Source organism: Salvelinus namaycush, chromosome 25 (genome assembly GCF_016432855.1).
Source record: "Salvelinus namaycush isolate Seneca chromosome 25, SaNama_1.0, whole genome shotgun sequence".
Taxonomy (NCBI): Eukaryota; Metazoa; Chordata; class Actinopteri; order Salmoniformes; family Salmonidae; genus Salvelinus; species Salvelinus namaycush.
This window is the reverse complement of record NC_052331.1, coordinates 38,349,618-38,364,629: the sequence shown is the minus strand read 5'-3', so window position 1 is coordinate 38,364,629 and position 15,012 is coordinate 38,349,618. Positions and strand designations below refer to the sequence as shown.

At 42.9% G+C, this 15,012-nt stretch overlaps 1 protein-coding gene across 1 annotated transcript; it reads left to right on the top strand.

Annotated features, from left to right (window-relative positions):
- The first annotated feature begins 9,919 nt into the window (after positions 1-9,919).
- On the top strand, positions 9,920-15,012 carry LOC120019931 (PX domain-containing protein 1-like). Its single transcript, XM_038963341.1, has 5 exons — positions 9,920-10,169; positions 10,587-10,687; positions 11,461-11,578; positions 13,742-13,865; positions 14,868-15,012. Exons 1-5 carry the CDS (start codon positions 9,920-9,922, stop codon positions 15,010-15,012), a joined length of 738 nt encoding a protein of 245 aa, XP_038819269.1.

The following is a 15,012-nucleotide window of genomic DNA, read 5'->3' as shown; positions in this document are numbered from 1 at the left end:
CCACTAGAACTGTTCCTCTGTCTGGAGATACAACTCACCACTATAACTGTTCCTCTGGAGATACAACTCACCACTATAACTGTTCCTATGGAGATACAACTCACCACTATGACTGTTCCTCTGTCTGGAGATACAACTCACCACTATAACTGTTCCTCTGGAGATACAACTCACCACTAGAACGGTTCCTCTGTCTGGAGATACAACTCACCACTATAACTGTTCCTCTGTCTGGAGATACAACTCACCACTATAACTGTTCCTCTGACTGGAGATACAACTCACCACTATAACTGTTCCTCTGACTGGAGATACAACTCACCACTATAACTGTTCCTCTGGAGATACAACTCACCACTATAACTGTTCCTCTGGAGATACAACTCACCACTATAACTGTTCCCCTGGAGATACAACTCACCACTATAACTGTCCCTCTGGAGATACAACTCACCACTGTAACTGTTCCTCTGGAGATACAACTCACCACTATAACTGTTCCCCTGGAGATACAACTCACCACTAGAACTGTTCCTATGGAGATACAACTCACCACTGTAACTGTTCCTCTGTCTGGAGATACAACTCACCACTATAACTGTTCCTCTGAAGATACAACTCACCACTATAACTGTTCCTCTGGAGATACAACTCACCACTATAACTGTTCCTCTGTCTGGAGATACAACTCACCACTATAACTGTTCCTCTGGAGATACAACTCACCACTATAACTGTTCCCCTGGAGATACAACTCACCACTATAACTGATCCCCTGTCTGGAGATACAACTCACCACTATAACTGTTCCTCTGGAGATACAACTCACCACTATAACTGTTCCTCTGGAGATACAACTCACCACTATAACTGTTCCTCTGTCTGGAGATACAACTCACCACTATAACTGTTCCTCTGGAGATACAACTCACCACTATAACTGTTCCCCTGGAGATACAACTCACCACTATAACTGTTCCTCTGGAGATACAACTCACCACTATAACTGTTCCTCTGTCTGGAGATACAACTCACCACTATAACTGTTCCTCTGGAGATACAACTCACCACTATAACTGTTCCCCTGGAGATACAACTCACCACTATAACTGTTCCTCTGTCTGGAGATACAACTCACCACTATAACTGTTCCTCTGGAGATACAACTCACCACTATAACTGTTCCTCTGGAGATACAACTCACCACTATAACTGTTCCTCTGGAGATACAACTCACCACTATAACTGTCCCTCTGGAGATACAACTCACCACTATAACTGTTCCTCTGTCTGGAGATACAACTCACCACTATAACTGTTCCTCTGGAGATACAACTCACCACTATAACTGTTCCTATGGAGATACAACTCACCACTATAACTGTTCCTCTGGAGATACAACTCACCACTATAACTGTTCCTCTGGAGATACAACTCACAACTATAACTGTTCCCCTGGAGATACAACTCACCACTATAACTGTTCCTCTGGAGATACAACTCACCACTATAACTGTTCCTCTGGAGATACAACTCACCACTATAACTGTTCCTCTGGAGATACAACTCACCACTATAACTGCTCCTCTGTCTGGAGATACAACTCACCACTATAACTGTTCCTCTGGAGATACAACTCACCACTATAACTGTTCCTCTGGAGATACAACTCACCACTATAACTGTTCCTCTGGAGATACAACTCACCACTATAACTGTTCCTCTGTCTGGAGATACAACTCACCACTATAACTGTTCCTCTGTCTGGAGATACAACTCACCACTATAACTGTTCCTCTGGAGATACAGCTCACCACTATAACTGTTCCTCTGGAGATACAACTCACCACTATAACTGTTCCCCTGGAGATACAACTCACCACTATGACTGTTCCTCTGGAGATACAACTCACCACTAGAACTGTTCCTCTGGAGATACAACTCACCACTATAACTGTTCCTCTGGAGATACAACTCACCACTATAACTGTTCCTCTGGAGATACAACTCACCACTATAACTGTTCCTATGGAGATACAACTCACCACTATGACTGTTCCTCTGTCTGGAGATACAACTCACCACTATAACTGTTCCTCTGGAGATACAACTCACCACTAGAACTGTTCCTCTGGAGATACAACTCACCACTAGAACGGTTCCTCTGTCTGGAGATACAACTCACCACTATAACTGTTCCTCTGTCTGGAGATACAACTCACCACTATAACTGTTCCTCTGGAGATACAACTCACCACTATAACTGTTACTCTGGAGATACAACTCACCACTATAACTGTTCCTATGGAGATACAACTCACCACTATAACTGTTCCTCTGGAGATACAACTCACCACTATAACTGTTCCTCTGGAGATACAACTCACCACTATAACTGTTCCCCTGGAGATACAACTCACCACTATAACTGTTCCTCTGGAGATACAACTCACCACTATAACTGTTCCCCTGGAGATACAACTCACCACTATAACTGTTCCTCTGTCTGGAGATACAACTCACCACTATAACTGTTCCTCTGGAGATACAACTCACCACTATAACTGTTCCTCTGGAGATACAACTCACCACTATAACTGTTCCTCTGGAGATACAACTCACCACTATAACTGTTCCCCTGGAGATACAACTCACCACTATAACTGTTCCCCTGGAGATACAACTCACCACTATAACTGTCCCTCTGGAGATACAACTCACCACTATAACTGTTCCTCTGTCTGGAGATACAACTCACCACTATAACTGTTCCTCTGGAGATACAACTCACCACTATAACTGTTCCTATGGAGATACAACTCACCACTATAACTGTTCCTCTGGAGATACAACTCACCACTATAACTGTTCCTCTGGAGATACAACTCACCACTATAACTGTTCCCCTGGAGATACAACTCACCACTATAACTGTTCCTCTGGAGATACAACTCACCACTATAACTGTTCCTCTGGAGATACAACTCACCACTATAACTGCTCCTCTGTCTGGAGATACAACTCACCACTATAACTGTTCCTCTGGAGATACAACTCACCACTATAACTGTTCCTCTGGAGATACAACTCACCACTATAACTGTTCCTCTGGAGATACAACTCACCACTATGACTGTCCCTCTGGAGATACAACTCACCACTATAACTGTTCCTCTGGAGATACAACTCACCACTAGAACTGTTCCTCTGTCTGGAGATACAACTCACCACTATAACTGTTCCTCTGGAGATACAACTCACCACTATAACTGTTCCTATGGAGATACAACTCACCACTATGACTGTTCCTCTGTCTGGAGATACAACTCACCACTATAACTGTTCCTCTGGAGATACAACTCACCACTAGAACTGTTCCTCTGGAGATACAACTCACCACTAGAACGGTTCCTCTGTCTGGAGATACAACTCACCACTATAACTGTTCCTCTGGAGATACAACTCACCACTATAACTGTTCCTCTGGAGATACAACTCACCACTATAACTGTTCCTCTGGAGATACAACTCACCACTATAACTGTTCCTATGGAGATACAACTCACCACTATAACTGTTCCTCTGGAGATACAACTCACCACTATAACTGTTCCTCTGGAGATACAACTCACCACTATAACTGTTCCCCTGGAGATACAACTCACCACTATAACTGTTCCTCTGGAGATACAACTCACCACTATAACTGTTCCCCTGGAGATACAACTCACCACTATAACTGTTCCTCTGTCTGGAGATACAACTCACCACTATAACTGTTCCTCTGGAGATACAACTCACCACTATAACTGTTCCTCTGGAGATACAACTCACCACTATAACTGTTCCTCTGGAGATACAACTCACCACTATAACTGTTCCCCTGGAGATACAACTCACCACTATAACTGTTCCCCTGGAGATACAACTCACCACTATAACTGTCCCTCTGGAGATACAACTCACCACTATAACTGTTCCTCTGTCTGGAGATACAACTCACCACTATAACTGTTCCTCTGGAGATACAACTCACCACTATAACTGTTCCTATGGAGATACAACTCACCACTATAACTGTTCCTCTGGAGATACAACTCACCACTATAACTGTTCCTCTGGAGATACAACTCACCACTATAACTGTTCCCCTGGAGATACAACTCACCACTATAACTGTTCCTCTGGAGATACAACTCACCACTATAACTGTTCCTCTGGAGATACAACTCACCACTATAACTGCTCCTCTGTCTGGAGATACAACTCACCACTATAACTGTTCCTCTGGAGATACAACTCAACACTATAACTGTTCCCCTGTCTGGAGATACAACTCACCACTATAACTGTTCCTCTGGAGATACAACTCACCACTATAACTGTTCCTCTGGAGATACAACTCACCACTATAACTGTTCCTCTGTCTGGAGATACAACTCACCACTATAACTGTTCCTCTGGAGATACAACTCACCACTATAACTGTTCCTCTGGAGATACAACTCACCACTATAACTGTTCCTCTGGACATACAACTCACCACTATAACTGTTCCTCTGGAGATACAACTCACCACTATAACTGTTCCTCTGGAGATACAACTCACCACTAGAACTGTTCCTCTGTCTGGAGATACAACTCACCACTATAACTGTTCCTCTGGAGATACAACTCACCACTATAACTGTTCCTATGGAGATACAACTCACCACTATGACTGTTCCTCTGTCTGGAGATACAACTCACCACTATAACTGTTCCTCTGGAGATACAACTCACCACTAGAACGGTTCCTCTGTCTGGAGATACAACTCACCACTATAACTGTTCCTCTGTCTGGAGATACAACTCACCACTATAACTGTTCCTCTGACTGGAGATACAACTCACCACTATAACTGTTCCTCTGACTGGAGATACAACTCACCACTATAACTGTTCCTCTGGAGATACAACTCACCACTATAACTGTTCCTCTGGAGATACAACTCACCACTATAACTGTTCCCCTGGAGATACAACTCACCACTATAACTGTCCCTCTGGAGATACAACTCACCACTGTAACTGTTCCTCTGGAGATACAACTCACCACTATAACTGTTCCCCTGGAGATACAACTCACCACTAGAACTGTTCCTATGGAGATACAACTCACCACTGTAACTGTTCCTCTGTCTGGAGATACAACTCACCACTATAACTGTTCCTCTGAAGATACAACTCACCACTATAACTGTTCCTCTGGAGATACAACTCACCACTATAACTGTTCCTCTGTCTGGAGATACAACTCACCACTATAACTGTTCCTCTGGAGATACAACTCACCACTATAACTGTTCCTCTGGAGATACAACTCACCACTATAACTGTTCCCCTGGAGATACAACTCACCACTATAACTGATCCCCTGTCTGGAGATACAACTCACCACTATAACTGTTCCTCTGGAGATACAACTCACCACTATAACTGTTCCTCTGGAGATACAACTCACCACTATAACTGTTCCTCTGTCTGGAGATACAACTCACCACTATAACTGTTCCTCTGGAGATACAACTCACCACTATAACTGTTCCTCTGGAGATACAACTCACCACTATAACTGTTCCCCTGGAGATACAACTCACCACTATAACTGTTCCTCTGGAGATACAACTCACCACTAGAACTGTTCCTCTGGAGATACAACTCACCACTAGAACTGTTCCTCTGTCTGGAGATACAACTCACCACTATAACTGTTCCTCTGGAGATACAACTCACCACTATAACTGTTCCTATGGAGATACAACTCACCACTATGACTGTTCCTCTGTCTGGAGATACAACTCACCACTATAACTGTTCCTCTGGAGATACAACTCACCACTAGAACGGTTCCTCTGTCTGGAGATACAACTCACCACTATAACTGTTCCTCTGTCTGGAGATACAACTCACCACTATAACTGTTCCTCTGGAGATACAACTCACCACTATAACTGTTCCTCTGGAGATACAACTCACCACTATAACTGTTCCCCTGGAGATACAACTCACCACTATAACTGTCCCTCTGGAGATACAACTCACCACTGTAACTGTTCCTCTGGAGATACAACTCACCACTATAACTGTTCCCCTGGAGATACAACTCACCACTAGAATTGTTCCTATGGAGATACAACTCACCACTGTAACTGTTCCTCTGTCTGGAGATACAACTCACCACTATAACTGTTCCTCTGAAGATACAACTCACCACTATAACTGTTCCTCTGGAGATACAACTCACCACTATAACCGTTCCTCTGTCTGGAGATACAACTCACCACTATAACTGTTCCTCTGGAGATACAACTCACCACTATAACTGTTCCTCTGGAGATACAACTCACCACTATAACTGTTCCCCTGGAGATACAACTCACCACTATAACTGATCCCCTGGAGATACAACTCACCACTATAACTGTTCCTCTGTCTGGAGATACAACTCACCACTATAACTGTTCCTCTGGAGATACAACTCACCACTATAACTGATCCCCTGGAGATACAACTCACCACTATAACTGTTCCTCTGGAGATACAACTCACCACTATAACTGTTCCTCTGGAGATACATCTCACCACTATAACTGTTCCCCTGGAGATACAACTCACCACTATTACTGTTCCCCTGGAGATACAACTCACCACTATTACTGTTCCTCTGTCTGGAGATACAACTCACCACTATAACTGTTCCTCTGGAGATACAACTCACCACTATAACTGTTCCACTGGAGATACAACTCACCACTATAACTGTACCTCTGGAGATACAACTCACCACTATGACTGTTCCTCTGGAGATACAACTCACCACTATAACTGTTCCTCTGGAGATACAACTCACCACTATAACTGTTCCTCTGGAGATACAACTCACCACTATAACTGTTCCCCTGGAGATACAACTCACCACTATAACTGTTCCTCTGGAGATACAACTCACCACTATAACTGTTCCTATGGAGATACATCTCACCACTATAACTGTTCCCCTGGAGATACAACTCACCACTATTACTGTTCCCCTGGAGATACAACTCACCACTATTACTGTTCCTCTGTCTGGAGATACAACTCACCACTATAACTGTGACAGAGATGGAGCATGAATTTTCCACTATCATGTTCATTGATACTCCTGTCTGAGTAGGGTCTGCTCTGTTCTACATTTTGGGAGTTGAGACATAATAAGGGTATCGTTACAAAGGTTGAGTTCTCTATTACAGTAAAATAATGTTTCAATGTGTTTCGGTGTCCATATGACATGTTTACGTCGGACCAAACCTCAACAGTAAATAGCGATTTGAAACTGCTTGTTGTCAATGAGGAAGATGTGATCTTTCGTCTCTTTGTAGTTGTGAGTGGCAGGGGGAAGGGCTTGGTGTCTGTGGAGTGGGAAGGTGCACAGTGCACACAGCACAGAAGGAGGAGGAGCTTAGTGTCTGGAGTGGGAAGGTGTACAGTGCACACAGCACAGAAGGAGGAGGAGCTTAGTGTCTGGAGTGGGAAGGTGCACAGTGCACACAGCACAGAAGGTGGAGGAGCTTAGTGTCTGGAGTGGGAAGGTGCACAGTGCACACAGCACAGAAGGTGGAGGAGCTTAGTGTCTGGAGTGGGAAGGTGCACAGTGCACACAGCACAGAAGGAGGAGGAGCTTAGTGTCTGTGGAGTGGGAAGGTGCACAGTGCACACAGTACAGAAGGAGGAGGAGCTTAGTGTCTGGAGTGGGAAGGTGCACAGTGCACACAGCACAGAAGGAGGAGGAGCTTAGTGTCTAGAGTGGGAAGGTGCACAGTGCACACAGCACAGAAGGAGGAGGAGCTTAGTGTCTGGAGTGGGAAGGTGCACAGTGCACACAGCACAGAAGGAGGAGGAGCTTAGTGTCTGGAGTGGGAAGGTGCACAGTGCACACAGCACAGAAGGAGGAGGAGCTTAGTGTCTGGAGTGGGAAGGAGACGAGACCAAAAAGACACAAACGCTCAAAAACTGAACAAAAATAAAAACCTTGATTCTTGCGATACAGGCTTTTGGATCATTGTGCAAAAAAGTGAATTCAAATTAATCTAATTAATTTGATATATTGCCCAGCCCTAGGCCTTTGCCCTCACAATAGCTGGTGTGCATTTTGCGTGCACGCCGCTCAATATCTCAAAGCCATATCAAATATATATTATACCTACAAAATGCTGAGACCCTCCTCTCCTCGACAGGGACAAGGGGACGAAGCTTCCAAAGCTGTGTTTTTTTACACAATTGCATTTTGAAATGTTATACAATGAGAACACATTTTTCCCTTTGAGCGCATGGGTGGAGAGGAGAGTGGCTCACTCATCACAGCAGCAGGCCCCAGCGAGGGCACAGGCACAGGGGCAAGGCAGACACTTTAATTTCAGGAATCATGAGCACTTCACTTGTTTGTAGGCACCATTTCCATTGTTTTACAATCTAACTGATGACAGAGTGAGAGTCAGAGCAGGACTCTTTGCTGATTCAGCGTATGACTTTGAATGTGAGTTTGCGTGACCTCGAAAACCAGGTCGGCGTTGCCCACTGATCAGCTAAAGGATCATTATAGACTAGAATAACAGAGAAATTAACAGGCCAATGGGCCACCGGCCATGTCATCTTTTTCATTGTTTATTTTTATTTTTTTTACCATTTTTATTTTTGTGTATGTCAATTTTGACCAACCCACCCAACAAGAAAATGGTCCAGCCCATCTGGCATTTGCCAGAACTGCCAGATGGCCAATCCGCACCCGCAAACAACACCCACCTGGAACTTTAGGCAGGCAAATGCTCAAAGTATTTGATAGATTGCACATAGTTTTTTGTTGTTGTTTGTTTATTTTTCAGGGACCATGAACAACATGCAATTGCACCAGATTTAGCTAGATAGCACATATTTTTTTAAATCTTTAGTCCCCTTCTTGAGTGGGACTTGGCAGGTAGCCTAGTGGTTAGAGTTTTGGGCAAGTAACCAGAAGGTTGCTAGATCAAATCCCCAAGCTGACAAGGTAAAAATCTTTCATTTTACCCCTGAACACGGCAGTTAACCCACTGTTCCTAGGCTGTCGTAGTTAAATATTTTAAAAAATGTGTTTAACCCAGGTTGGATGTGCTGTGTACTGAACATACATGGGTTATTGTTTAAATACTGTACTAGGCTAACCCTAGCCTACAAGATTAACCTGTGCCTCAGTTGACATAGCATTACATAGTAAATAAACACCGTGCTGTGAAGCAAATCCCACCTCTCAATCCCCCGATTGGATTATCCCACCTTTGTTGTTAAAAATAAATATAGCACCAGTTCCGCTAGCATCCACAAGCCTGAAAGGACCATCAACTAAATGCCAGTCATTTAATTGCCAGTACATCAACATTTATTTGAAGAAATCACTGGTTTTCTTAGCTCCTAAATAGTTTTCTAGGTTTGCAAAACTTGCTGTTGCAGATGGTTTGGTAGTCATGCTATATATTGCGTCGTTCGTGTGGTTTGGGGTTTGGGCATCCCCGGCTGCATAGCATCAAGTGGTGCGCGGGAGTGGAGCATAAATGATCAGCAAAACTTCCAACCTGGCAACCTTCTTCTTCAAGTCACTTCTGCCGGTGAGAGAGGAGTCGCTTCCATCAGCGGGTATGGTACTTGTGGAATTTTGATCCAACTGGACATCATACAAGCCATTTAGGATAATCGAAACAACACTTTATATTTCTGTTATATTCGTTTGAGAAAAAAACAACTTTCCCCGACCATTTGCCGATGCATGATGAAGATTGGGGAAAGGAATCAAATTGCAGATATTTAGGCGCCCCGAAGTCAAACTAACAATTATAGCCTGTCATCGAATGGGAATAAAGCAGTGAAAATGGCAACTGTTGCTTTTGAGGGAACTTCGCTCATGAACATGTTTGTACAAAACTGTTGGGTTGTTGGCACACAGCGAATAATCAGTCACCGCGGAGAGGAAGAATTCATTGAAGTCCGGACCGAATTGTCGGACAGGAGCGTTCTCTATTTGCACAGAACGGACCGCGATCTTGGAAGCCTTCTAAAGAGACTCATGGATGCTTTCCCAGAGGATAGAGCAACTCCTACACAGTCAGCGCTCCTAGATGGTAGGTAGCCCGTTATAAATACATGACCCATGTTAAACAACTCACAGAATCAGAACTACATTATTCTATGTCCTATGTGGATGAAATGTTGAATAGGCCATTTCATGTGGAAATAAGCCTAAAATGTACAGGCCCACAATAATAATTCAAAGTACAGACTACATTGATGGATACTGTCATGTGAAGGTGTACAAACCTAGTTTATATAAAAACACCAATATGACATGTCGTTCTTACATGGACAAACTCTTGCAAAAACATATTACAAATGCATAATTGAAAGCCTATACAAATTGTAAACCTATAGTCTACAGTATAAATACAGTCTTTAAAATAACTTGACTGTATTTATATTCTGAAATACTTTAAAATACGACTTGTATTGAAATAGTTCCTGTCTATGTTTTTCCCCACAAGGACTTGTGCGAATAAGAAACGCTGCAGAGGCCAATGATATTGAGATTCGATTGCAGGAGGTGGAAAAACTACTCAGGAGGGTCGTAATCTTGCCAATTAAGGTAGAGTGGCCTATAGTTATTTACATCTAGCAATGCATATCAATATACAGTTATGACTCTTCATAATAGCTCTCTGGCTATTTCAACAGGCCACTAGTTGACGTGGTATTAAATATTACAGTGTCGACCCAAATGACAATTTATGTGTCTCCTTCAAGACTGTTGGAAAAGCATTCCAGGTGAAGCTGGTTGAGAGAATGCCAATAGTGTGCAAAGCTGTCATCAAGGCAAAGGGTGGCTACTTTGAAGAATCTCAAATCTCAAATATATTTAGATTTATTTAACACTTTTTTGGTAACTACATGATTCTGTATGTGTTATTTCATAGTTTTGATGTCTTCACCATTATTCTACATTGTAGAAAATAGTAAAAATAAAGAATGAGTAGGTGTGTCCACAATTTTGACTGGTACTGTATCTTATACTTATCCCTTCTGAGGTTGAATAATATTGCTTATGAAGTCATTTATTTCTGAGCCTTGAAAGGGTCACCCAATGTACTTGGGCTGAATTCCCTGAAAATGTTTCACCTAGACGGGGTGAAGCCGGGGTGATTCCTTACATCCTCTCTCCTCGCCTCCTCAAAACTTCAGAGAGAAGCGAGGAGAGCATTGGAGGAGATTTTCTCCTGGATTATTTTCTTCCAACACTCTCCTCCTTTCCATAGAGAAGGTGACGAGGAGAGAGGAAACAAGCAATCGAGGAAAATACTTTTTTGAGATTCACCCGAGGTAGTTGTGTTCCACTCTCATCTTCAACCTTTTCGTCTACAGTATTCACGGTCAGAAGCAGTGCTCACGTTCTTTGAACAATCTCCGCTGGACCTGATGATAAGAGAAAACAACATCAACAACATGGAGCCATACTACCAGAGTCCAGTAACAATATCAGGTCTGAATGTATCTACCAATTTATTTAATGACCATGTTTCACTGCAAACAAGTGTCTATTTTTATTGTTTAGCTAATTTCACAGTCCACATTCCAGTTTCTGGAGGGCAAAACGAATGTGCTGCGTAATTAAAGCAACATCAAGTGCACCGAGGAAAAAATATAAATTCAACATGCAACAATTTCAAAGATTTTACTGAGTTAAAGTTCAAAAAAGGAAATCAGTCAATTAAAAGAAATACATTAGGCCGTAATCTATGGATTTCACATGACTGGGCAGGGTTGTAGTCAAGGGTGGGCCTTGGAGGGCATAGGCCCACCCACTTGGCAGCCAGGCCCAGCCAATCAGAATTAGTTTTTAACCACAAATAGGCTTTATTACAGACAGAAATACTCCTCAGCACCCCTCCTCAGACGATCCCGCTGGTGAAGAAGTCGGATGTGGAGGTCCTGAGCTGACGTGGTTACACGTGGTCTGCGGTTGTGAAGCCGGTTGGATGTACTGCCAAATTCTCTAAAACAACGTTGGAGGCAGCTTATGTTAGAGAAATGAACATTAAATTATCCGGCAACAGCTCTGGTGGACATTCCTGCAGTCAGAATTCCAATTGCACACTCCCTCGGGACGTGGCATTGTGTTGTGTGAAAAACAGTACATTTTAAAAGTGGCCTTTTATTGTCCCCAGTACAAGGTGCACCTGTGTAATGATCATGCTGTTTAATCAGCTTCTTGATATGTTACACCTGTCAGGTGGATGGATTATCTTGGCAAAGGAAAAATGCTCACTTAACAAGGATGTAAACAAATTTGTGCACAAAATTTGAGAGAAACAAGCTTTTTCTGCATATGGAACATTTCTGGGGATTTTTTCTTTGTAGCTCATGAAACATGGGACTTTACATCTTGCATTTTATATTTTTGTTCAGTGCAGTTTAATTGACAACTTACTATGGGGAGTTGCACTCTCGCAACTTCAGTTGAAAGATCTACAATCAAGCCTGACAAAGCCAATGAAATCCATGTCTATCTGGAAGCCCCGCCTTGCACAGGTGATACGTGTGAGGCTGAGATTAATATTCTTCAATTATTCCATTTTTCACCTAGGTGTGAATGGGAACGATACACGCTACTGAAAACAAACAACTGGAAAATGAGACTTTCTTATGTTGCGCCAAACTAAACTGTCCCATAGTGGTAGAGCATACTCACCCCCTGGACATTGTGTGCTGAAGGTTGTACTTGGTCCTAATCACAAACAATTAGTTATTCTTCAATTTGATGGTGCAATGTGTTAGATGGCTAAGAAAACAACTGAAACGGTTACGGCTAAGCCGGGTTCGGGGTTGAGATCATGCCACCAGGTCATACAGTTATAGCTTTTCTCTGAAAGATCCTCACCATCTAGTTTGTCTTGGTTTGGAACACGCTCAGGCGGCCCTCGACTCGAACCAGTCCGTGTGTGCATTGCCATGTATTGCGTACAAACTCTCTGGAAAGACGTGTAGCATCCTTGAGGAAGCTTGGAATTACCGATGGCTACTTTCCTATCCTGGATGCAGGTACCTCGGCTGCCTCTCTTGCCAGACTTGTTGATGAGGGGTCCGGTCCCACATCCGTGATCTGGTCCTACATGAACTTTCGAGACCGGGCAAGCTAAACGAGCGCTGCATAGCGTGCTAGCCAGGTTGGCTAACTCGCCAAGGCGAGCTAGCTATTCTTGCGTCCCCACGGTGGAGTTTCTTGTAGCTCTCTCATTTAGGATACGTAGCATTAAGTCACTTGGTTATTCTTAACGGACCGTGCTATTGGCTAGCATGCTTAAGGGAGTGAAGGAAACGGGGTTTGCGTGAACCCCCGATGAAGAAGCAGCCCCCCTGAGCACTTGGATGGGCTAACCCTCGGAGCGAGGGGACTTGGCACGGGTCTGAGTGACTCGTGCACCCCTCCGCAAAAACATTACTGTGACAACACCTGGGTCTTGTTCAGTAGGCACAAAACAAAAGAGAACCTTTTGAAACGAAGGAGGTGCCACAGGAAATGCTACAACAAAGATTTTAGTTGTTTGTTGCAAAGCGCTTCGCTGCGGTGTACCCTACTGAACATGACCCAGTACTGTACATTATCAGAATATTATCAAATTTATTGTGCCTTTTTGCTTTACAGATATCATGAGGTGCAATGGATTTTGTCTGGCTAACACAGAGACCATTTTCTATGACTACAGTGCACCACAGGATAGACACAGAGCCCTGTCAGTGTCCACATGTACAGAGTCTGCGGGTTTTGGGTGAGTTTTCAGCGTCCTTTCTTTCATCATTCAATTTACTCATTTTATTTCATACTGTGTGTAAATCACTCTGAAATTTTCCTAAGTGGACAGTCATGTTTATTGTATCTTACCTCATGCTACTATCCATTGTGATGACATAGTCTTGGTTGTGGTTTAGAAAATGATGATACATATATTATGTTCTTTTTAAAGCGTTAGTTCACTTAACTTTATTTTATCTTTTTTTGACTCAATTAGTTTAGACAGTTGCCCTATGAGCAAAAGACATTGAAAATACAATTTTTTTTGGTTGAAAAGGTAATCTTTTTGGTTTTTAATGTCTTCAGCTCACTGGGTCATTATTTAGCTAATAACGTCCAGCATTTCCTGGTTAGCATTTTCAGAGCATGTATCAATGCTAATGGAAATGGATGGACTCAGGTAGCGGTACACTCAAAAGCACGGGGAAAGAGCATCCACTTTCCCTCGCTCCACATGTCTTTCCCCATGCTTATGAGTACACCGATAGCGGGGTCTATCCGTTTCCATTAACGTTGCTTTGCTTCAAATATTCTAGTCCTGGGATGCTGGACATTGCTAAAAAAAACTGTTGAAATAACTTTACAACTGTCAGGTGGTTCATCCAAAGTCGTAAAGAAATGTCTACGTTTAAGGTGAACTTCCTCTTTAATGAAAGGCAGATTGCACTGCATTTTTCATTATCATGATGATGTGGCCGGTGACACTTTGCTTCTTTAAAGTCCAATATCTTGAAAACTTGACTGCTGACATGCAAAACATTTCGGGACTGTATCAACAGTGGACGAATGAAGAAGGAAAAAAAATTACGGATTATTGTTTTTCAGTCTATTCTTCCCTTTGTCTTTTTTTTACTATTTTCTGTTTCTTTGTCTCACATAGAACAAGTCACCAGCCATCAACATGCCTGCAACTTTCTTACACTACATTTTCCAATGCCTTGTCTTTGGAGTATTTTCATATTTTTCCATCGTTTTTCAGGTACGATACCCAATCTGGGTTTAAGGAGACTCTGGACATCGTTGAGACGGCATCAACGGATGGTAGTGCCGAAGACCAAGAAACGTCTTTCCCTAATCTGACGTACTACCAACTGCTGACCTACGAGACTGATATTCTGGAATGA

What these genes read in the sequence shown, in the direction of transcription:
- LOC120019931 (XM_038963341.1), top strand. Translation starts at nt 9,920, where the DNA reads ATGGCAACTGTTGCTTTTGAGGGAACTTCGCTCATGAACATGTTTGTA. An exon ending in ACAGTCAGCGCTCCTAGATG is followed by an intron (nt 10,170 to 10,586) that starts GTAGGTAGCCCG and finishes TTTCCCCACAAG; the next exon opens with GACTTGTGCGAATAAGAAAC. An exon ending in TCGTAATCTTGCCAATTAAG is followed by an intron (nt 10,688 to 11,460) that starts GTAGAGTGGCCT and finishes TTTCGTCTACAG; the next exon opens with TATTCACGGTCAGAAGCAGT.